This window comes from Scyliorhinus torazame, chromosome 10 (assembly GCF_047496885.1).
Source record: "Scyliorhinus torazame isolate Kashiwa2021f chromosome 10, sScyTor2.1, whole genome shotgun sequence".
In the NCBI taxonomy this organism is placed as follows: Eukaryota; Metazoa; Chordata; class Chondrichthyes; order Carcharhiniformes; family Scyliorhinidae; genus Scyliorhinus; species Scyliorhinus torazame.
In genome coordinates, this window is record NC_092716.1 from 257,261,472 (window position 1) to 257,286,285 (window position 24,814).

Genomic DNA, 24,814 nt, shown 5'->3' on the forward strand with positions numbered 1-24,814 from the left:
AGGTACACAATGTAACTACATAACACCGGCATCTGGTGAAGCATACAGGGGTGTAGTGTTAATGAGGTTGGTCCATAAGAGGGTCGAATAGGAGTCTGGTAACAGTGGGGAAGAAGCTGTTTTTGAGTCTGTTCGTGCGTGTTCTCAGACTTTTGTATCTCCTGCTTGATGGAAGATGTTGGAAGAGTGAGTAAGGCAAGTGGGAGGGGCCTTTGATTATGCTGCCCTCTTTCCCCAGGCAGCGGGAGGTGTAGACGGAGTCAATGGATGGGAGGCAGGTTCGTGTGATGGACTGGGCTGTGTTCACGACTCTCTGAAGTTTCTTGCGGTCTTGGGCCGAGCAGTTGCCATACCAGGCTGTGATGCAGCCAGATAGGATACTTTCTAGAATAGGCATGATTTCAATGATATGTAATTCCTTTGGGAATAAATTGAACTTTTCACTGAGGGGAATATTGTATTTCTAGTGGTCATGCTGGTTCAGATTTTATCTGGTTAAAGTCCTAAATACATGTACTATATAATGTTTATTTAACAAAAGTCCAAAAATATGTTGCTTTGCCATTGAGTTATTAATGTATTTCCTCTCCTTGTAGGTGTTGCACCAATGACTGCTACAGACTACTCTCCAGCTAATTTCTCTGCCACTCATATAACCCCTCTGAAATTGCCTTATCCAATGGCTGTTGCTCCTTCTGTAGCCTCTCTAAGCCAAGCCAGCATATCATCCTTCACTTCTTCGGGTCATCACTTTCCTATTCACAGTCCCAGCCCAGGGATTCTGAATTTCACACTGCAGAATCTTGGTTTGATCAACCCCGGAGTGCACTTTTCAGTGAGTCAAGGGCCTACAATGGCAACTGCTTCTCCAGAACAAGCTAGTCCTCTCACAGGAAACATAAATCTACAACAAGGGAAGATGATCTTTGTTAAGCCAGTGTCTCCTCATCACCACCTGACTGGACAACCTGTAGCGTTGATTAGTATACAACAGGTGAGCCAAGTCTCAAACACACGAAACTGCATTGAACTTCAAATACTTCTAAAATGCTTTGTTCAACCACTTATAAGCAACACACTATTAGCACCTTGTTTAAAATAAATTTAGAGTACCCAATTCATTTTTTCCAATTAAGGGGCAATTTAGCATGGCCAATCCACCTACCCTGCACATCTTTGGGTTGTGAGGACGAAACCCACGCAAACACGGGGAGAATGTGCAAACTCCACACGGACAGTGACGCAGAGCCGGGATCGAACTTGGGACCTCGGCGCCGTGAGGCAGCAGTGCTAATCACTGTGCCACCGTGCTGCCCTTACTATTAGTACCTTACAGAAATCCACACATTGTACAGATAACTAAAGCCAAAGTTGCCATAGTGCCAGGTGACCATATGCTGCTTTTCCCCATTGAGGGAGAGAGCTGACCGGTTAACCTGAGGATCACCACACCTCAGGCCAGGGGCAAGGTTGAAAAGGCAGGCCGTCATGAATAACCCCAAACTGTACTTCGTTTGATACCTGATATATTCCTCAACTGAGATTGTAGGGAAGATAGTAATACTTCCTCTTTGTGGGGGTGGGGGGGGGGGGGGGGGGGGGGGGGGGGGGGGTGAATGCAGATCCTCCAGCTTGCCTTGCTAGAAAGGATATGTTTAAATGTAGATTTTTCTCTACTTTCCCTTTTTTAAATTTTTGTTCCTTCCTCCTTGTTGAAATAATTTACTGATACTCACCAAGTGTCAACCTTGGCTCAGTTGGTAGCACACTTGCCTCTGAATTAAAATTGTCTGGGTTCAAATCCCATCCAGGGCTTGAATATAAAAATCGAGGCTGACATTCCAGGGCAGTATGGAGGAAAAGTTGGATGAGACGTTAAAACAGCTTGCTCTGCTGTGTAAAAGATCGCATGGCTCTATTTTGATGAATAGCAGTGGCATCACTGCTGTCCTGGCCAATATTAATCAGCATCACACAAAAAAAACCAGATTACCTGGTCATTATCACATTGCTATTTGTGGGAATTTGCTGAGTGCAAATTAGCTGGCACATCACAACACTTCAAAAAGTACTTCAATGACTGCAAAGTGCTTTGAGACACCCAGTAGTCGTGAAAAGCACAATATAAATGCAAATGTTTTTCTTTTCACATGAGCAATGGCTACTTCCTGCCAGCTGCCACAAAACTGTACATCTTGAGTTACCTAGGAAGTGACGAGCATAGCAACCAAGTCAATCAATCCAAGTCTTTAGCACTCTTTCCATCCGTAGACTGACATGCTTTAATTCACATTCTCAGCTGAGATCACACAGATCAATGATCCAGGCTGTTCTGCAGTACAGTGCCATATTGATGAGTGGATTTGCCTATGAAGGTATCATGGAGGATGGACAATCAGATTCCAATTAATATAGATCGATAATGAAAATTTAGTCTAGTGTTATGGGCCAGGGTTTAGAGAACCCCAAAGTGTATCATGGAGGTCACCTGACCCACAACTTTTAATGGATTGTGGTATGGGGAGCACACGGCCCACTCTACAGGTGTGGTACAGCAGATATGGAAAAGTATTTTTTAAACCAAAACAATGTTTATTCTATGAACTCAAGTTAACCTTTTTAAAACATACAGTGAACATCTTAGCAACCATTAATTCAAATACAACCCCCAAAGAATACAACACTAAGTAATCCTTTAAGCTTTCCTTTTAACATCCATAAGACTTAAAACACCTTTTACCAGAAGCACATCAGGTTAAAGTCATTACTGTTATTAGTTTTAAATCACCAGGATCGATTTACAGTCTTTAGATTACAGAGAGATTCATACACCGTCTGGCTGTGACTGCAGCTATGCAGCTCTGAAAACGAAACTAAAACACACTCTGCAGCAAACAGCCTAAAACAAAAATTAAAAGCTGACACAGCCCAGCTCCACCCACTCCCTGACATCACTGCAGTAATAAACACCCATTTCTTAAAGGTACTCACTACAGATATTTATATACACACCCATTTATAAACACCCATTTCTTAAAGGTACTCTCATATGACACTAGTTTGAATTGTGCTGGTCTTGAAGCAAACCGGTGCATCATCCTTTGTATTTAGGGGAAGCAGATGTTTTGTTTTCATATGATAATTTTTTTAAGTGTGTGTGTTGTCAATCTACGATGATTGTTTTAAAGAAAGCACTTGTGATGCAAAGAAAGCAGGCTTCTGATCAACATAAGAAATGCCATTTACGCAGAGCCTGTGGAGTTTCAGGGGTTAGAATCTAATGAGGTCCCAAGGAAATTTCCAGGGATTGTATTTTGCTTGAAGCAACAACTTAGTTCAGCATGTAGCTGTATTTTAGCTTGTTCATCTAATTAAGTTTTTTGAAGTTTAAAAAAAAAAATTTAGAGTACCCAATTCATTTTTCCAATTAAGGGGCAATTTAGTGTGGCCAGTCCACCTACCCTGCACATTTTTTGGGCTGTGGGGGTGAAACCCACGCAAACACGGGGAGAATGTGCAAACTCCACACGGACAGTGACCCAGAGCCGGGATCAAACCTGGGACCTCGGCGCCGTGAGGCTGCAGTGCGAGCCACCGTGCTGCCCAAGTTTTTTGAAGTTATGATAGAGGTTGATGGAGAAAATGAATCCACTCATGGAGAGGCCATAACTAGGAGCCATAAATACAAGAGAGGCACTAATAATTCAAAGAAGGAATTAAAGAGAAAATTCTTTACCCAAAAAGGATAGTTGAGGCAAATGGCATTCTTACTATTAAAGACAACACAGGAGAAAATAATCGAGATTATGTTAAAGTTTGATGAAGTAGGGTGGGAGGAGGCTCGTGTTGTGCATGGACCTGTTGGCGAGTTCCCCAGCGGCACGGGGTGGCTTGCTTGACAGTGGCAGGAACAGAGAATCCTGGCGCACTGCCTCCTGCCGCCAAGAAACACGTGACAGGGAGGCCGGAGAATCCCGCCCGGAATTTCTATGTAGTTGTTAGATCTTGCAGTAAATCACAACTTCCCTTTTCTGTTTATAAAAACTTTACATTATAAAAACTTTACACTAACATTTTTGAACCTCAACATGCTTTATTTACCACATTCAGTTCACAAGCACCCTGACCATAAACTATTAGAAATGTTGGTGTTAATGGATGTACAGGAATTACTCTTGTACCATACAGTAATCTTACTCATTGATTTTTATTTGATTAATTCATAATGTATTGAGGTTGCTCCACCCCACTTACCTTGCCAACATCTGAAGCTGACAAAATGGAAAATTGGAGATTAACAATGTAATAGTTCAGCCCATCAGCTCTCCATGGTCTGGTAGGGTAGTGGTGTTTCTGAATGTTTTTGTCAGTGGGGTTGCCATGGCTGGAATAGTACAAAAAACAATATTTTCACACTTAAGAAAAATCTGTCATCATTCAAGGTGAGCAATTAAACAATATGTAATTTGTATTTAGCAATCTAAACAGAATAATTAAGAGATAGGAAATCTTCAAGATAATCTGGATTAAGTATCTGGAGCAACGCAAAATTTTATGCTGCTTCTAATGAAGTGCGTTCAATATTTACTCATTGTGTCCTTGAAAGGATTTTATAGGGCAGCACGGTGGCGCAGTGGTTAGCACTGCTGCCTCACAGTGCCGAGGACCCGGGTTCAATGCTGGTCCCAGGTCACTGTCCATGTGGAAGTTGCACATTCTGTGCGTGGGTCTCGCCTCCACAACTCAAAAAAGATGTGTAGGCTAGGTGGATTTGCCACGCTAAATTGCCCTTTAATTGGGGGAAAAAAAGCATTGGATACTCTAATGTTCAGGAAAAGAAGGATACTATTACTTGTGGAAGTAAATGAAGGGATGTGTACCTTTTTCAATGATATAAAGGCATTTGAAATCTGAAAGCTTCATAAATTTCTAATGTACATTCTTGAACGCAATACAATATCTATTTTGTTAAGATAAAGACTGGAGCACATAGCACTTGTTGAAAAATTAAGAGAAGCTGACACTTTTGTTAATACATATTGGCTGAACATGAAATCATGGAAGCCTATTCCATTACTGTGCTGTCAAAAAGCACAGTAGTTCTAGCGGCAGTGGTAAAGCATGTCCTTCAACAAGTCATAAAGTTTAATTGCTTTTAAATGGTTAATGATGATCTCTTACATATTACAGCATAGTGTGCCAGCTACACCCGAGGGTGCTCAGTCGATCAACAGGGAGAGTTTTTTCCGTACTCCAGGAGGTCCAACATCAGCTGCCATCCTGTCATCAGTAACGGCTGTTGTCACCAATAGCAAAAGCCCTCCAGGAAATGTGCACCTTCCTCAAAGAAAGTTGGAGGTCTGCACTGAAGAGTTTCAATGACTTTGGCACAGGTGGTAAATCCAAAGTGGTCTGTAAGGTTTTTAATGTATTGCTAGGTTATGAACAAATCTCGGGGTACATTGTAAATATATAACGCATAATTTGCGTTTAATTCTTATGATTTTTTTTTAATGTTATCTGGCAGCGCATATTGCTCTAAGAGATTCTTTTGAAGAGAAGTTTACATTGTACCAATGTGACTGTTAACATAGCCATAATTAACAAAACTGTGACCTTCTGCCTAAGCAGAATTTAAAATTCAAAATTAAAAACTACAAGGAATATTTACTTTGCACATTATACAGATGAAACAGTAGGATGAATACCATCCTACCTAGAGTTGGTTTACTGTTGTATGTATGTAAGTGGTACAACCATTGTACACATCAGCTGCAAACTAACATCGGATGACATTCACTGGGGAATGATATTCTCAGCACGGATGCAGACATTCTATAAAGTGACCCCCTTCTCCATTTAAAAAGAACAATATCACATTAGGTGGCCAGTGTTACTGAACTAAATTGGTCAGTACAAAATTAAGATGTCACACAACATCTGATATTGCAGTTGAAAAATCACAGGAGCATCGTAGGTTTGCATTTGAGAATGTACATCGAACCAGAATAATCCATTGGGAAAATACACAAGTACTGTAGCTTGTACATATTGTGCTGTATTTATATATTACATTAAAGCATTAACTTTGAATGGAATTCATTTCAAATTGATATACTTATCCAATTTTAGATTCACTGTCTGACTTAAAACCAGTCTGAACAGCAGTCTGAACAGATACTGTAAACTAGATAGTCATAGGTTACTCATGATTTTTGGACTCTAAGCAATTAAAACTTAAACATGGAAATCCAAGTAGATAGCAAGTGATCTTTGTGTTAGTCCAATCAAGTTTCCGTCTAACTATTTGAATTTATTTATATTGTCATGAGTTTCTGTACTGTGACTAGAATAAATCTGTACAGTTTAATTTCTAGATACTGAAGTGTTTCTAATCAGTTGACTGATTTCTTAAGAGTTGAAAGGATGCAGTGTGTATGTGTGTGAGTTTTTATTTTCAAGCAATGCACTGCAGCAAATAGTAGACCCTCTGCTTATTTTCCTAGAAAGCTGTGAGCTAACGGCAGTCCACTCTCACTCTGGTAAACGATCTCAACAAATGACATTAACTCTTGTCTGCTGCATTGAACAATGACACCAAAAGGACCTAAAATAACTTTCGTACTCATACAGCTAAACTTCTCAGCATAGGTTTAATTATCTTGTATTCTCTGCTAAAGCTGTGTCACAAACAATTTTTCTTTCCCATCCAGATGGTAAGAAATAGATGCTGGCTGTGAATATAAAGAAATAGCTAATGTATTGCAACAGAACAAGCTGGCTACTTTGATTGTACAACTTTTGTGCAGTTTTTACTCAACCATAATTAATGCCCAACACTGTCCATAGAGATAAAGCTGAATACAAGATCCCTAATAATCTATAACATTTTAGTGTCAGGTGATAAAGTAGAAGATACCAGTTTGCTCTGATTTGCCCTACAAATGGACAAGGTACGCTGTAGCATATTTACATAAAATGACCATGGAATTTGACTTGGGACTCCAATGAACTAACATTGTGATTCTGTATGCTGATCTGTAGAAAGGAAAACAATGGTGATCGTATGCCATTTCTCAAAAACTTAAAACAAATCCAGATTTCACAAGGCCCCTAAAATTGACCTCGACTAGATATAAATGGTTATCTTTAAAACACTGAGATTACCTGTGTGATGTCGTGGAAAAGATGCTCATGATTTAACTGCCCATTTGAAGAGCAAATTAATTCAAAGAATGTTGCAGGCACCGTCCTTGTTATTGCATCATCCCTTAATAGAAATCACACAACCAAGTAACAACATGAAATGAAATGAAAATCGCTTATCGTCACAAGTAGGCTTCAAATGAAGTTACTGTGAAAAGCCCCTAGTCACCACATTCCGGAGCCTGTTCGGGGAGGCTGGTACGGGAATTGAACCGTGCTGTTGGCCTGCCTTGGTCTGCTTTAAAAGCCACCTATTTAGCCCTGTGCTAAACCAGCCCCTACATAGATTGTTTATCATTCTATCCACATTTGTGATCCTCCCTGTCTATGTGGAAGATAATTGCCATGAAGAACTACTTCCTGATTTTTAGTTTGTAAGTATGCTCTGTTTTATAGCTGTTAAATTTGAAAATGCCCTGGGTTTACATTGTTTATTCCTTTTAAACATTGTATTAATGCAACTTGCTGTAATATTTTTAAGCACACACCTTAAAGCATTTCATGGTAGAAATGAGCAAATGGAATCTTAAAAAGTTGAGTTGAGTAGTTTTTTGTAGGGGAGAGATGAGTGATTTAGGATGGGTTGAATAAGTAGAACAGAGGTGTCCATAGCCTCTATCATCAATAATGTACAGTGCATTTATTCTTCTTTCAAGGTCATGTTAGCTGTCACCACAGCAGCATTCATCACGAGTCAATGTTCTGGATTCATGATCCATTCCATCAAATGCTGCCTGTTAGGGGTGCCACATCACATGTGAGATGTTAAAACCAAGGCTTTGTCTGCCCTCTTGGGTGGATGTAAAACGATTAATTGCACTAATGCAACCTTAGCTGATGCCTGTTCCCTTTCTAACCTAATGGTGCTGAGGTCAACCATGGCACCCTAATTTCTGCCTCAGCTGAGATCAACTAATTCATGCCAGACATCACAATTGGAACATTGCCACCTATATGGGTTAATATTACACAATGAAGCATTTTATGCACTGCAGGGCCTTGTTATTAATCTACACTGAAGGTATGCACTATGGGAAAGATCAGCTGCATGGATGGTTGGTGACATCCCCTTCATCAGAAGCAAGCATTAAAGTGGATGGTGTCGGTAACATGTTAAGTAATGGGTTAAGAGACATTGCAATTAGTTGTCTCATTTATGTTGAGTATCTATTAATTGACACTGATATGTAAAGGGGCTTCAGGTGGCCTCTGTCAGGTGATGTATAGTGAGAGTTTTGTGCAAAGGCTGTTGGAATGAAATAAATGTGTGTTTGTGATAAAGGAACAGAACTTTAGACTCTTCATATCACAGCAACTAAAACGTCTGGCATAACAGTCTCGGTAGTTTGTGAGGTGAAGACTCTTAGTAAGGAGAGGAGAATTTAAATCACTGTTGTGTAACGAAGGACAGAGGGTTTTGGAGTTTCAGTGCTGTTTACTGTCTTCAAACGGACCACGGCTGCCATTTCTGACAGCTGTAATCTCCATATAATTCCCAATCAGCTGGACCGACAATAACTTTCATGGGATGTTGTGTCGTTGACACGGTCAGCATTTGTTGCGCATCCATAATTGCCCTTGAATTTTATTTATTTATTTATTTTGAAATGTTTTATTTAAAACAAATTTGTAACATTTCCAGAGAGAAAACAGGGCCTAGGCAAAGGGCCTTAACATAGTGAAAACGAACAGTGGCTCTCTCCCCCAGGGGATCCCTCGACACACCCCCTCCCCTTTCCCCATTAAGTCTCCTTTGCTCCCCTTCCCGCCTGCCCCTCCCCCACCGCCCGAGGCCTGACCTGCCAGGCCAGCCCCAAGTTTGGCCCTAGCCCACCCCTCCTACTCTCCCTGGTGCCCCCTGACCTACGCTAGCTACGCTGACCCCTGCCCTTGGCACCTGTCTGTCTCCCACCCGAGCACTCGGTCCCTCTCCCCACACACCAAGGACCCATTAACCTGATCGTATCTCCCCATGCCCTTTCAAGTCCCCTGACCAGCCCCTAGCCCATCCCCCTCTCCGAGACCTCGATCTCCCGCCAAAAGGTACCAAGCACGGGACCCCCTTTGCAGGGCCCCTCTTTCTACCCCCCCAATCGATGCAATCTCCCACAAACACCCCACACAGTGCACCCTCCAGCCCCCGATCCCTGTCCCGGTTGAAAACAATCTTGGAAAGAACATTACAGTACAGGATAATCTAACAAACCGCCGCCACACAAAAGCTCTGAGAACCCAGAGTCCCTTAGTTCAAGTCCAGCTTCTTCTTTCAAGAAAAAAATCACTCCTAATCAGAGCAAGTTAGGTTAACAGACCGCCGCCACTGTACAGCACTGAAAAAACTAAGTGCCCTTTAGTTCAAGTCCAGCTCCTTTTCTTTGATAAAAGTCGAAACCTGCTCTGGTGTCTCAAAATAGTAGTGGAGTTCCTCAAACGTAACCCACAGCTTCACAGGATACAGCATTCCAAACCTCACCTTTTTGTAGAGGGCTGCCTTCACCTTGATGAATCCTGCACGCCTCTTGGCCAGCTCCATTCCCAAGTCCTGGTAAATGTCAACTCGCAATTCTCCCATCTGCTGCTCCTCTCCGCCTTGGCCCATTGCAGCACACGATCCCTGTCAGCAAGCCGGTGAAAGTGGACCACCAAGGCCCTCAGTCGGTCACGCGACCTGGGCTTCCTTGCGGGGGCTCTATGCGCCCCATCCAACTCCAGGGGTCGGGGGAAGGCCTCTGGCCCCATCAGCGCCTCGAGCATACCTTTCACGTATGCACCCACATCCGACCCCTTGCAGCCCTCGGGGAAGCCAACGATCCTCACATTCTGCCTCCTGGCTCTGTTCCCCAGCTTTTCAAACTGCTCCTGCATCCTCCTCTGGCTGACGTTCAGCTCTTCCGCCTGGTGCTCCAGCTCCGCCACCGTGTCCGCCTGGCTGGAGAGCTTCCCCTCGACCTCCCTGAGCGCCTTCTGAACCGCCTGCGCCTCGACCATTCGGTCCATTACCGCCCTCATCGGGTCCAACGTGTCCTTCAATTCGGCGAAGCAGTTCTTAAAAAAACTCCATCTGCTGCTCCCTTGGCCAGTGAGCCTCTGCTCCCTGGTCCCTGCCGTCCGCCATGTTTCGCCGCCTGGCCTTGGGTCCCCGCTGCTCCCGCTTTGAGCCCTGCCGCTGCACTCAACCACTTCTGGTCCAGCTGCTCATACCCTGTGGGAGGAAGCCTCTTCCCTATCGTCTCCTCAACCTTGCCAGGTTCCGCAAAAGTCCGTTTGCCCATCGCGGGCGGGAACGATCCGACCTGCGACCTGCTTCCTCGAGGGCGCAACCGGAAGTCCGCCCTTGAATTTTCTTTTTTTTTTAAATATATTTTATTCAAGATTTTTTGGCCAAACATAACAGTACATAGTTTTTCTTTTAAACAACAATAAAGCTATATAAATAACAGTGGCCAGTTTTAAACAAGGAAATAAATAATATAGAAACAAAAACAAAACTAAATGGCAACTGCCTTGTCAAAAATAGTTACTCTCCAAAGATACAATCCAACAGTCCAATATACATTACCTATAATAAATGTCTATACATATACAATGACATCCCTAAGAGCCCGCCCGGATCCTCCCCCTCCCCCCTGGGTTGCTGCTGTGTTCTCCTTTTTCATTCCCTCTATCGTTCTGTGAGGTAGTTGACGAACGGTTGCCACCGCCTGGTAAACCCTTGAGCCGAACCCCTTAATACGAACTTGACCCGTTCTAAATTTATAAACCCTGCCATGTCGTTTATCCAGGTCTCCACACCCGGGGATTTGGCTTCCTTCCACATTAACAATATCCTGCGCCAGGCTCTGGACGCAAAGGCCAAAACATCAGCCTCTCTCGCCTCCTGCACTCCCGGCTCTTCTGCAACCCCGAATATAGCCAACCCCCAGCCCGGCTCGACCCGGACCCCCACCACCTTCGAAAGCACTGAGCCGTGCTCCAGTCATATGCGCCCTGTGTAGAACCTTGAATTGTATCAGGCTTAGCCTGGCACACGAGGACGACGAGTTTACCCTACGTAGGGCATCAGCCCACAGCCCCTCCTCAATCTCCTCCCCCAGCTCTTCTTCCCATTTCCCTTTCAGCTCATCTACCATGATCCCCCGTCGTCCCTCATTTCCCTGTATATGTCCGACACCCTACCATCCCCCACCCATGTCTCTGAGATCACTCTATCCTGCACCTCCTGCGTCGGGAGCTGCGGGAATTCCCTCACCTGTTGCCTTGCAAAAGCCCTCAGTTGCATATACCGAAATGCATTCCCTTGGGGCAACCCATATTTTTCCGTCAGCGCTCCCAGACTCGCAAACGTCCCATCTAAGAACAGATCTCTCAATTGTACTACCCCAGCTCTTTGCCATGCTCCAAATCCCCCATCCATTCTCCCCGGAACATACCTATGGTTATTTCTTAACGGGGACCGCACCGAGGCTCCCGTCCTTCCCCCATGCCGTCTCCACTGCCCCCAAATTTTTAATGTTGCCACCACCACCGGGCTTGTAGTATATTTCTTCGGTGAGAACGGCAACGGCGCCGTCACCATTGCTTGTAAGCTGGTCCCCTTACAGGACGCCCTCTCCAATCTCTTCCACGCCGCTCCCTCCCCTTCTCCCATCCACTTACACACCATTGAAATATTGGCGGCCCAGTAATAATCATTTAGGCTCGGTAGTGCCAACCCCCCCCCCCCCCCCCCCCCCCCCCCTATCCCCACTGCAAGAACCCCCTCCTCACTCTCGGGGTCTTCCCTGCCCACACAAAACTCATAATGCTTTTCTCGATTCTCTTAAAAAAGCCTTCGTGACCGTCACCGGGAGGCACTGAAACACAAAGAGGAATCTCGGGAGAACCACCATTTTAACCGCCTGCACCCTACCCGCCAGTGACAGGGACACCATGTCCCATCTCTTGAAGTCCTCCTCCATCTGTTCCACCAATCGTGTTACATTAAGCCGGTGTAAGGTTCCCCAATTCTTGGCTATCTGAATCCCCAAGTATCGGAAGTCTCTTGTTACCTTCCTCAGCGGTAAATCCTCTATTTCCCTGCTCTGCTCCCCCGGATGCACCACAAATAACTCACTTTTCCCCATGTTCAATTTATACCCCGAAAAATCCCCAAACTCCCCAAGTATCCGCATTATCTCTGGCATCCCCTCCACCGGGTCCGCCACATACAACAACAAATCATCCGCAAACAAAGATACCCGGTGTTCTTCTCCTCCCCTAAGCACCCCCTCCACTTCCTGGAACCCCTCAGTGCCATGGCCAGGGACTCAATCGCCAGTGCAAACAATAACGGAGACAGGGGACACCCCTGCCTCGTCCCTCTGAAAAGCCGGAAATAATCAGACCCCCGTCATTCGTAACCACACTCGCCATCGGTGCCCTATACAGCAACTGTACCCATCCGATATACCCATCTCCAAAGCCAAATCTCCTCAGCACCTCCCACAGATAATCCCACTCCACTCTATCAAATGCTTTCTCGGCTTCCCCCTCTGGCGGGGGCATCATCATTACCCCTAGCAACCTCCGTATGTTCGTGTTCAGCTGTCTCCCCTTCACAAACCCAGTTTGGTCCTCATGAACCACCCCCGGGCCACAGTCCTCTATCCTCGTCGCCATTACCTTGGCCAGAATCTTAGCATCCACATTTAAAAGAGAAATGGGCCTATAGGACCCGCATTGCAGCGGGTCTTTTTCCTTCTTTAGGAGGAGCGATATCTTTGCCTCTGACATAGTCGGGGGCAACTGCCCCCTTTCCCTAGCCTCATTAAAGGTTCTCGTCAGAAGCGGGGCCAGCAAGTCCATATACTTCCTATAAAATTCCACCGGGAATCCGTCTGGTCCCGGGGCCTTCCCCGCCTGCATGCTCCCAATCCCTTTCACTACCTCCTCCATCTCAATCTGTGCTCCCAGTCCCGCCCTCTCCTGCTCCTCCACCTTAGGGAATTCCAGCTGATCCAGAAAGCACATCATTCTCTCCTTCCCTTCCAGGGGCTGAGCTTTATATAATCTTTCGTAGAATACCTTGAACACCCCATTCACTCTCTCCGCTCCCCGCTCCATCTCTCCCTCCTCGTCTCTCACCCCCCCTATCTCCCTCGCTGCTCCCCTCTTCCTCAGTTGGTGGGCCAGCAACCGGCTCGCCTTCTCCCCATATTCATACTGTACACCTTGTGCCTTCCTCCATTGTGCCTCTGCATTACCCGTAGTCAACAAATCAAATTCTACATGTAGCCTTTGCCTTTCCCTGTACAGTCCCTCCTCCGGTGCCTCCGCATATTGTCTGTCCACCCTCAGAAGTTCTTTCAGCAACCGCTCCCTTTCCCTACCCTCCTGCTTTCCTTTATGTGCCCTAATAGATATCAGCTTCCCTCTAACCACTGCCTTCAACGCCTCCCAGACCACTCCCACCTGAACCTCCCCATTGTCATTAAGCTCCAAGTACCTTTCAATACACCCCCTCACCCTTAAACATACCCCCTCATCTGCCAATAGTCCCATGTCCATTCTCCAGGGCGGGTGCTGTTCTTTTTCCTCCCCTATCTCCAGGTCCACCCAATGTGGAGCGTGATCCGAGATAGCTATAGCCGTGTACTCCGTCCCCGTCACCTTTGGGATCAGTGCCCTTCCCACAACAAAAAAGTCTATCCGTGAATATACTTTATGGACATAGGAGAAAAACGAGAACTCCTTATTCCTAGACCTGCTAAATCTCCAGGGGTCTACTCCTCCCATCTGCTCCATAAAGTCCTTGAGCACCCTAGCTGCAGCCGGCCTCCTCCCAGTCCTGGACCTCGATCTGTCCAGCCCTGGGTCCAGCACCATATTGAAGTCTCCCCCCCATTACCAACTTTCCCGCCTCTAGGTCCGGGATACATCCCAACATACGCCTCATAAAATTGACATCATCCCAGTTCGGGGCATATACGTTCACTAGAACCACCGCCTCCCCTTGCAATCTGCCACTCACCATCACATATCTACCCCCACTATCCGCCACTATGGTCTTTGCCTCAAACAGTACCCGTTTCCCCACTAATATAGCCACCCCCCTGTTCTTTGCGTCTAACCCCGAATGAAACACCTGCCCCACCCATCCTTTGCGTAGTCTGACCTGGTCTATCAGTTTCAAATGCGTCTCCTGCAACATAACCACATCTGCCTTTAATTTCTTTAGGTGTGCGAGTACCCGTGCCCTTTTAATCAGCCCGTTCAGCCCTCTCACATTCCACGTGATCAGCCGGGTTGGGGAGCTCTTTACCCCCCCCCCCCCCCCCCTTGTCGACTAGCCATCCCCTTTTTTAATCCAGCTCCTCACCCGGTTCCCACGTAGCCGTAACTCCCCCCGACGGCGCCCTCCCGCCTCGACCACCCCACCCCGTACCAGCTCCCCCTTCTCCCCAGCTGCAGCAACCCAGTTAACCCCCCCCCCCGCTAGATCCTTTTCTAGCGTAATTGCACCCCCCATGTTGCTCCCAGAAGTCAGCAAACTCTGGCTGACCTCGGCTTCCCCCGTGACCTTGGCCCCCACTGTGCGAGGCCCCCTCCTTCCTGCTTCCCTGTTCCCGCCATGATTACCATAGCGTGGGAACAAAGCCCACGTTTCCCACTTGGCCCCACCCCTAATGGCCGGCGCCCACAATTCCTCATCCTCCCTCCCCCCCCTCCCCCACCCTCCCTCCTCCCCCACGACATGGGGAAGAGAGAAAAGTTACAGGGTCGCAAGATTAACAACTTGAGAGATCATCCCTTCCCCCTTTTCCCCCCCTTCACCCCACGTAATCACCCCACCACTTTGTCCCAAACGTTCTTTTTCTGGCCCGCCTATTCCAGCTGCTCCTCCACAATAAATGTCCACGCCTCTTCTGCCGTCTCAAAGTAGTGGTGCTTCCCTTGGTGTGTGACCCACAGTCTTGCCGGTTGCAACATTCCAAATTTGACCTTTTGTGAAGCACCGCCTTGGCCCGATTAAAACTCGCCCCCCTTCTCGCCACCTCCGCACTCCAATCTTGATATACGCGGATCACCGCGTTCTCCCACCTACTGTTCCGAGTTTTCTTCGCCCATCTGAGGACCATCTCTCTGTCATTATATCGGAGAAATCTCACCACTATGGCTCGAGGTATTTCTCCGGCCCTCGGTCTTCGCGTCATAACTCAATAAGCTCCCTCCACCTCCAACGGGCCCGTCGGGGCCTCCGATCCCATTAACGAGTGAAGCATCGTGCTCACATATGCCCCGACGTCCGCCCCCTCTGCACCTTCGGGAAGACAAAGAATCCTTAAATTCTTCCTCCTCGCATTATTCTCCAGCACCTCCAGCCTTTCCACACACCTTTTGTGTTGTGCCTCGTGCATCTCTGTCTTCACCACCAGGCCCTGTATTTCGTCTTCACTTTCAGCGGCCTTTGCCTTCACGACCCGAAGCTCCTGCTCCTGGGTCTTTTGCTCCTCCTTTAGCCCTTCAATCGCCTGTAATATTGGGGCCAGCAGCTCCTTCTTCATCTCCTTTTTAAGTTGTTCCACACAGCGCCGCAGGAACTCTTGTTGGTCAGGGCCCCATACTAGACGGCCACCTTCCGACGCCATCTTGCTTTGTGCTTGCCTTCCTTGCCGCTGCTCTAGAGGATCCTCCGCAATCCGGCCACTTTCCTCTCCTTTTTCCATCTGTGTCCAGGGGGAATTCCCTTCTGGTTTACCGCACAGTGTTTTTAGCCGTTAAAATTGCCGTTGGGGCTCCTATTAAGAGCCCAAAAGTCCGTTCCACCGGGAGCTGCCGAAACGTGCGACTTAGCTGGTCATCGCCGCATCCGGAAGTCCGCCCTTGAATTTTCTAACCACGCAAGAGACAACCACATTGCTGTGGGTCTGGAGTCACATGTAGGCCAGACCACGTGAGGACGGCAGATTTCCTTCCCTAAAGGACATTAGTAAACCAGATGGAGTTTGAACAACTATCAAAGATAGTTTCATTGTCACTATTACTGAGAGTAGCTTTATATTCCAGATTTATTAATTGAATTTAAACTCCACCAGCTGCCTTGGTAGGATTTGATCTATGCCCCCAGAGCATTAGCCTGCATCTCTGGGTTACTGGTCCAGTGATATTACCACGACATGCTCATCTCCTCTACGTCCCCCACCCCACCCCCAATTAACAATTTGCTTATCAAATCCACAAAATGAGAATAATTTACATTCATAACTTCTTTTGCAACATCAGTACATCCCAAAGTGCTATACAATCAGTGAAGTAAGTTTTGAAGTGTCGTCATTGTAACGTAGGAAATGTGGCTGCCAATTTGTGGCAAGCTCCCGCAAAGTGTGACAAGATAAAACTTTTAAAGTGATGTTGGTTGAGGAATAGGCAAAAAGGACAGCTGGGGAAATTTTAACTTAGGAGTAGTACGATCTTTCTTATCCAGCTGAGAGGGCAGAGGGGGCCTCCAGTTCAATGTCGCATCCAAAAGACGGCAGCGTCAACATTACAGCCCTCCTTCAGTCCTGTGCTGGAGTGTCAGCCTGGATGTTATGCTCAGTTTTCAGGAGTGGTATCTGAGCCCACAACCCTCTGACTTACAGGTGAGTGTGTTTCCAAACTAAGCCAAGAATGTAACAATTTAAATTTATATCATGCACTTAATGTTCCAAGATGCTGAACAAGAGCGATAGTCAACATAAATATTCGTAGCACAGCCTTAGAAGCAGAAATCAGGAAAAATGTGATTAATGAGGTAGATATTTCGTACAATATTAAAAGAGTGTTGGAGAGGGAATTCCAGAATTGGTGGATTGTATATTGTTGGGTTGGAGTCGTTTCAATGATTCCTGAAGACTTAGCCATAATCACTTCTGACTATGATTTTAACATATTTGCAGATTATGGTGAACACTTACAAATTTATGACCATGCTTACTTTCCTTTTACTTTCACTGTAGACTGTCCCAGAGTCTCAGTAGAAGTCACTTTCTCCTCTGGCATCACAGAATATTACAGTTAAATCTTCATCAGATTTTGTCTAACAAATTCCATCACACTGCGAATTGGAGAGATCTGGAAGGCTTGCAGGGGCTGACGGAGGCTATGCATATAGCCATGGAAAGATTTGGAAACCAAGATGATTTAAAATTGAAAACACTTGATGGGGGAGCCAGTGAAGGCCATCGAGCACAGGGCTATGGGTGAGAGCAGGATAGCAGAGTTTTAAATAAGCATGTTTATATAGGTTGGAAGATGGTAGGCTGGCCAACAGAATATTGGGCGGCACGGTGGCATAGTTAGCACTGCTGCCTCACAGCGCAAGGGACCTGGGTTCAATTTCAGCCTTGGGTGACTGTGGAGTTTGTACGTTCTCCCAGTGTCTGCATGGGTTTCCTCCAGGTGCTCCGGTTTCCTCCCACAGTCCAAAGATGTGCAAGTTAGGTGGATTGGCCGTGCTAAATTGCCCCTTGGTGTCCAAAGACGTCCAGGTTCGGAGGGTCAATGCAGACTCAATGGGTCGAATCATCTGCACTGTAAGGATTCTATAGATTGAATTCTAGATCAGCAACGGCTGGATGAAGGTTTCAGCTGCAGATGGGCTGAGAGAGAGAGTTGGAGGTCACAGAGGAAGAGGACCCCTTGGAGGTGATTCTCTAGCTGTGTTTGGATAGGTAAGAGTGAAACAAGGCTAGGGCAGTTCCACTAGCTGGATGAAGGTGAGGTTGTTACTGTGTCAGGGTTTATTACAGTCCCAGTCCCAAGAATTTCATTTGTGAATTTGGCTGCTTCAGTACTGAGTGGGTCAGAAACCTGAATGGATTCAAATGTGGAATTGTGCAGATATAGGAACTGATTTGGGAAGCTACGATAAATTCACAGACTTGAGAAGAAAGGGACGTTTGAAAAGGGGCAATAGTTTCCAATCCAAATATGGGGCAGATGAAGATGGCAAATTTATTGAGGTGGAGACAGTACCCGAGGAAAGAATGGTTAATAACGTCAGCTAACATGGCTCAGTAAGGAAAGCAATGTGGTTAACAGTTTAGTTCAAATAGGATTGGAGGGAACAGATATTGAGTTTCCTGGACAGGGGTAAGGTTAGAGAGAACACTGCAGGAGAAGGGATATAATCTAGAGAAAGTAGCAAAACAGTATAGGCAAATTGACATTTTTGAGGAGGTTTTATCCAAAGGATTAGGAAAAGGGAAGGAATTGGCAGAGACAGCTGAATTAACACCCTTTCTCTCAGATATTAAGGTGGAGGAGGCTGCAGAAAGTGGTTTATGAAATGGGTTTGCAGTTGAGAAAAGAAGACAGGAAGTATCTTTGCATTATTGTAAAGCAGTTTTAGTGATGGGAAGCATCATCCAAAATGCTTCAGGTGCTCTGGCAAGATTATTGAGGCATATAAAATACTAAAAGGGATTGATAAATATAAACCAAATGTTCCCGCTTGTGTGGCTACCTAGAACAAGAGGTCGCAGATATAGGTGGGACAGTGGTTAGCACTGCCCCCTCACATTGCCAGGGATGTCTGTGTGGAGTTTGCACTTTCTCGCCGTGTAAGCTGTTACGATGCAGAACTCATTTCAAGGTCAAAGCGGGCAACAATGTTATTTTTCATTTCAGATTCTGCGTGAGGTGCAACTTGCCAGCTTTAATGATTTTTTAGAACCTTTTTAGATTCCCAGTTTGACTATCTGAGAGCTTGGTCTTTGAGTAACTCCCATTGGCTGTTGCACCTCCAACTTTCTCACACATCCAATATTTAGAGCCAGAAGAAAACCAATTATGGAATTACTTTAAGCTTCCTTATTAAAGGTGAACATATTTTACGTGCTGTAAAAGGAGGAGGCCGGTCGTGTCTGCACCAGCTACCTAGCTAGTCCCATTCCCCCGCCCTATCTCCGTCGCCCTCTAAATTTATCACTTACATATATATATATCCAACTCTTTTGAATCCTCCTATGGAATCCGTCTCCACCACTCTCCGGATAGCGCATTCCAAATCCCAACAAATCTCTGAGTAAAGACGTTTCTCCTCATCTCACTCCTAGCTCTCTTGCTGACCATCTTGAAATTGTGACCCCTAGTCACTGACTTACCAACCCCTAGTCACTGACTACCAACAGAATATCCTTCTTTACCCTGTCAAAATTGTTCATCATTTTGAACACCTCAATAAGGTCACCTTTTGACCATCTCTGCTCTCAGGAGAACAAACGCAATTTCTCTCATCTTTCCTTGTATAAAATTTCTAATTTCTGGTACAATTCCAGTAAATCTCCTCTGCACTCTCGCCAGGATTTTAACATATTTCCTTGAATAAGGTGCCCAGAACTGAACACAATATTCCAAATGTGGTCTGACTAATAATTTGTTTTCCAATTAAGGGGCACTTTAGCGTGGCCAATTCACCTACCCTGCACACCTTTGGATTGTGGGGGTGAGACCCACGCAGACACAGGGAGAATGTGCAAACTCCACATGGACGGTGACCGGGGCCAGGATCGAACCCGGGTCCTCAGCGCCGTGCTGTCCCTGACCAATGATTTGTAGAGGTGTAACATCACCTCCTTGCCTCCATTCATAAACCCAAGTATCTTTTAAGCCTTCTTTACAACTGTTTCAACTTGCCTGGCCAGCTTCAGAGAATGATGCACTTGAACCCCAAAATCCCTCTTCTCCTGTACTCCCCTCAATGTTGTACCATTGAGCCTGTATTGCCTCACCATGTTTCTTCTCCCAAAATGCATTTCTCTGCATTGAAATTCATCTGCCAGATGTCTGCCCATTTGGCCAACTTGTCAATGTCTCTCTGAAGTCGCTCAGCGTCACCCTCACAATTCATTATTCTCCGTAGCTTAGTATCATCTGCAAACTTAGATACCTCGTCAAATAACTCAATTAAATTTCTCAGACATGACCTGCCCTTGACAAAGCCATGTTGACTGTCTCGTATTAACTTATTTTTCTCTAAGTGTACATTTATCTTATCCCGTATTATAGCCTCCATCAGTTTTCCCACTATTGATGTCAAGCTGACAGGTCTGTAGTTTCTTGCATTATTCTTTGCCCCTTTCTTAAACAACAGCGTCACATTTACAATCCTCCAGTCCCCTGGGAATAATCCTGTGTTCAAAGGCATGGAAAATTTCTGGCAACAGCTCCACAATTTGTTCCCTTACCTCTCTCCGCAATCCAGGATGCACCCATCCGGGTTTGGTGACTTCTCTACCTGGAGTGCTGCCAGCCTTTTGAGCACATTTTCTTTATCTATCATTTTACTGCTCAGTTGCTCAACACCCACATTTTCAACTGGGCCATTGTCACCATCTTCTATTTTGGTAAAGACAGAAGCAAAGTACTCATTTAGTACCACTGCCATATCCTCCGCTTCAGTGAGCAGTTCACCCCCTGCTTCTCCCTTATGGGCCCCACGTTATCCTTACCTAATCTTTTATCATTAATATGTTTGAAGAACATTTTACTATTTGTTTTAGCACTGCCTGCCATTCTTTACTCATGCTTCCTCTTGGCCTCCCTTATTCCAGCCTTAGCCTCACCTGCATTTGAGATACTCTTCCTGATTTCTATTATTATTAAGCTCTTATTATTCCGGCATGTACCATATGCCTCTTTTTTCTTCCTTATTTTCTCAGTAACCTTAGTCATCCAGGGTACTCTAGCTTTGGATGCCCCATCTTTATTGCTCATGGGTATGCACATAGCTTGCACCCTATTCTCTCCTTTGAACGTCTCCCATTTTTCATTCACTATTTTATCCACCAAAATGCATTTCTAATCAACCTGTTCCAGGTGCAACTTTTAGACCTGTAAAATGTGCCCTTTTCTAGTCAGGGATCTTAATCAGTGACTGATTTTTATCCTTTTCCAACTTAATATTGAACCTTATTGTATTATGATCGCTATTTCCCAACCGCTCCCCCAGAACTCTGACCAGAAAGTTGTCCTGCAAGCACTGCAGGAATTTCTCCCCTTCAGTGCCTCACAATCTATCCAGTCTACCGTAGGGTAATTGAAATCCCCAATTACCACAACCCTGCTTGTCCTGCAGATCTCCATAATCTGCCTACAAATGCTCTCTTCCACTTCCTCCCCACTATTTGGAGGTGTATAATAAATACCTAATAAGGTGTAACCACTCCATTCCGGTTTCTCACCTCCAACCATATAGATTCTAATTCAGGAATTGCATCTCATTCAAGAGCTATCATTGACCAAGACTGCTACATCTTCTCCCTTTTTACCTACCCTATTTCTACTAAAAACCTGATCGCCCGGTATGTTAAGTATCCACTCCTGTTCTGGCTTAAGCCACGTATCTGTCAATGCTACTTTGTCATGTCCCCCGAGAGCAATTTCTGTTTCCAGTTCCCCAATTTTGTTCACGCTACTTTGTGCATTTACAAGAATTATACACCCCCTTTAATGTATTGGTCTAATCTCCCACCCTTTAGTGAGCACAAAATTTGCCATAGGTTGGAGGAATAACACACTTGAATCGGGCTGTACTTTGACATACCAATGACAAAGCTGAAGTAGGAAATTCAACAAAACTGGGAATCAAACATGCATCCCATTAAGAACAATAATCATAATTATTATTATTGTTCTCTGCTGGCAAAGTAAATAATCCGGTATCGGCCTGGGCTACACCAAAGAGGATAGTCGCAGGTCCGATCTTCAGTCATATTGGAATTATTTGGTGCCAGCTAAGATAGCGCTGTGCTCACCATTATCGGCCTGAGGCTGGGGAAGACAATAGTCAAGACTCCTGGTGACTATCCAGTAACTTGCAGCTAGAAAGCACAGCACAGGCATGAGAAGCAATTCATCCAATGATTCTTTGAAAGGTTTATTTCCTCAGATCTGGGGAATTACTTTTATTTAATGGCTTTACTTCTACAAGGTACATTACTCCAAATATCTCAATTGTAATGCCTGATGGGAGTTTTCTGGTATACTTAATAACTAAGCTTGCATACAAAAAGGATCATCATCTTGGCGAAGTGCTAGAGGACTGCGAAAACCATAATAATAATCTTTATTGTCACAAGTAGGCTTACATTAACACTGCAATGAGGTTACTGTGAAAAGCCCCTAGTTGCCACATTCCGGCACATGTTCGGGTACACAGGGTGAATTCAGAATGTCCAAATTACCTAACAGCACGTCGTTCGGGACTTGTGGGAGGAAACCGGAGCACCCGGAGAAAATCTACGTAGACATGGGGAGAATGTGCAGACTTTGCACAGACAGTGACCCAAGCCATGAATCAAACCTGGAACACTAGCGCTGTGAATCCATAGTGCTAACCACTATGCTACCGTGTGTGGTGATATGCATCACTGAAAATATACAAGGGGTTAATGTAAAAACACTATGATTAAGTAAACACTAGAGGGAGCACCAGAGACGTCATGACATGCAGACATACAGCAAATGAACACAGAGAGTAGCCACGACCAATGGGCAGTCAAGACACCCAGAGGTGACACTGCCACAAGGGGGCATTACACAACCCATATATAAGGACAGGGCACACATGCTCGGTCTCTTTCCACAGGCGACACTTAAGAGAGTAGTAGGACAGGGGCAGGTCAGAAGCATCACACCCGCCACGTGGCTTAGAGCAGACTGGTTAGTTAGACTGAGTTACTATAGTAAGATTATCAGGAGAGTCGAACTCATAGAGAACTGTGCTAATGGTTCAATAAATCACATTGAACTTACTTCAACGTCTGGAGTATCTTTTGGTCAAAGCTGCATCAAGTTGCAGCCTGTGTTATCCCAGAGTACATAACACAACACCGTGCTGCCCCCGTGTTACTGTTCTGCCCAACAGAAGCAATTCCTAAGCCAATACTCGAAGAGGAGAAATTGGGAGAGGAAACAAAGTTTTCTCCTTCATGGTGCATGCAATACCTGGAATTTGTCTCAAAAGTACATATCACTGTCACTGACTGACTTAAAACTTTGGAATACTCTTTCCAAATATCCATCATTGTACATGTAAATCCTTTGTCAAACATCCAACAACCAGTGAGAGAAACAAAGTACACTTAGCTTCGCCGAAAGCTTGATCAATGCATTTGCATCACTCCAATACTTCCTAGAACAGTGGTTACGTTGCAATCCATAATTGATGGCTCAAAACTGAAGGAATGTTTCATAGCAAAATGACCCATTCACCATGGATTGAAATCATGGTCTTGGGAGTGAAACAAACTCCCATGTAAAAAAAAATAAAGATTTGCATTCTTAAAGCATTTTGCACAACCTCAAGACACCCAAAGCACTTTCATCGACCATAAACCATTACTGTGTAATATTGGACACAAAGCAAGTTCCTACAAACAGCAATTAAATGAATTACCAGATTAATTGTTTTAGGTGTTCATTGAAGAGTTCAGTGTTGGGTAAGATTTTCTTGTTATTTTTCCAATAGTTACATCCACCAGATATGACAGGGATTTTGTTTAATATCTCCTCTGAAAGATGGCACCTCTGAATTCTGTACGGTTAAAGATTTCAGCCGAGATTGTGCACTCAAAAGAGTAGAGCTCAAATTTGCAACCTTCTGACTCTAAGATCAGAGTGTGATCACTGAGCTGGAACTAATACCCAACTTACTCCTAAACATCCTCAGCAAGTCCACCTCCTGCTCTCCTATTTTGCTGATGCAAGGACAATCAAAACTAAATGAACAAAACTTTTTAAAAGAGGCACAAACAATAAATCCAAATTTAAAATAAAATCAAAGGAAATTTATTAAATTAAAATCATAGTATTTACTTTTATTTACTACATTCTTATCCAACAACAATTACATAGTTAACAAGAACTCATAAGCCCATCAGAAGTGTCAATAATTAATTCAGGTTCCTGCACGAACCACCAGTTAAAGAGGACCTTAAGGGTTCCATGTATTCCTTCTGCAAGGTCACTTAGGCACAGACAACACTGTGGAACAGAGAAGAGCAGCCAACATGACCACTACGCAGGTCATGACCAACCTGAACCTGTAGGTAGACACCTCCATCCGACCTAGGGGCAAACCCACTCCTCCAGCTTTTCACCCTCAGTGGCCAAAGATCAGGAATAAGTGATTGAGATACAACCAGATACGAAGGAGTTCAACAAACAAGTGAATCTCTCCCGCTCCACGAGTTGGCGAAACAGGGACACATTCAGGCCGCAGAAGTTACAGGCAACCTGGGAATCCCGGAATCAACTCAAAGATCACTTTGACAGTTCTATTTGAATCATTAATCCTCTTTCGTGCCGAATTGGAGTTGATTCAATCAATCTATCCTCTCAAAAACCTGATCCCAAAATGTGGAAGTGAGTAGTGCATCATCAGCTCTGTACGTAGACCCAGAACAATCATAGTTAGCGACCAAAATAGTGTGACGTCTCACCTACACCTAGATATCATTTTCCTATTATCGTGTATTCTTATAATCATAATGTGGAGATGCTGGCGTTGGACAGGGGTGAGCACAGTAAGAAGTCTTACAACACCATGTTAAAGTCCAACAGGTTTGTTTCAAACACTAGCTTT

General features: G+C 45.0%; 1 protein-coding gene across 1 annotated transcript in view; it reads left to right on the forward strand.

Moving 5' to 3' along the window:
* Nucleotides 1-6,376, forward strand: part of e2f8 (E2F transcription factor 8) — a 58,191-nt gene extending 51,815 nt beyond the window's left edge. Inside the window, 2 exon segments of the mRNA XM_072466714.1 lie at nt 597-994; nt 5,191-6,376. Coding sequence (XP_072322815.1) covers nt 597-994; nt 5,191-5,382 — 590 coding nt within the window. The 3' untranslated portion in view covers nt 5,383-6,376.
* Nucleotides 6,377-24,814: the final 18,438 nt, after the last annotated feature.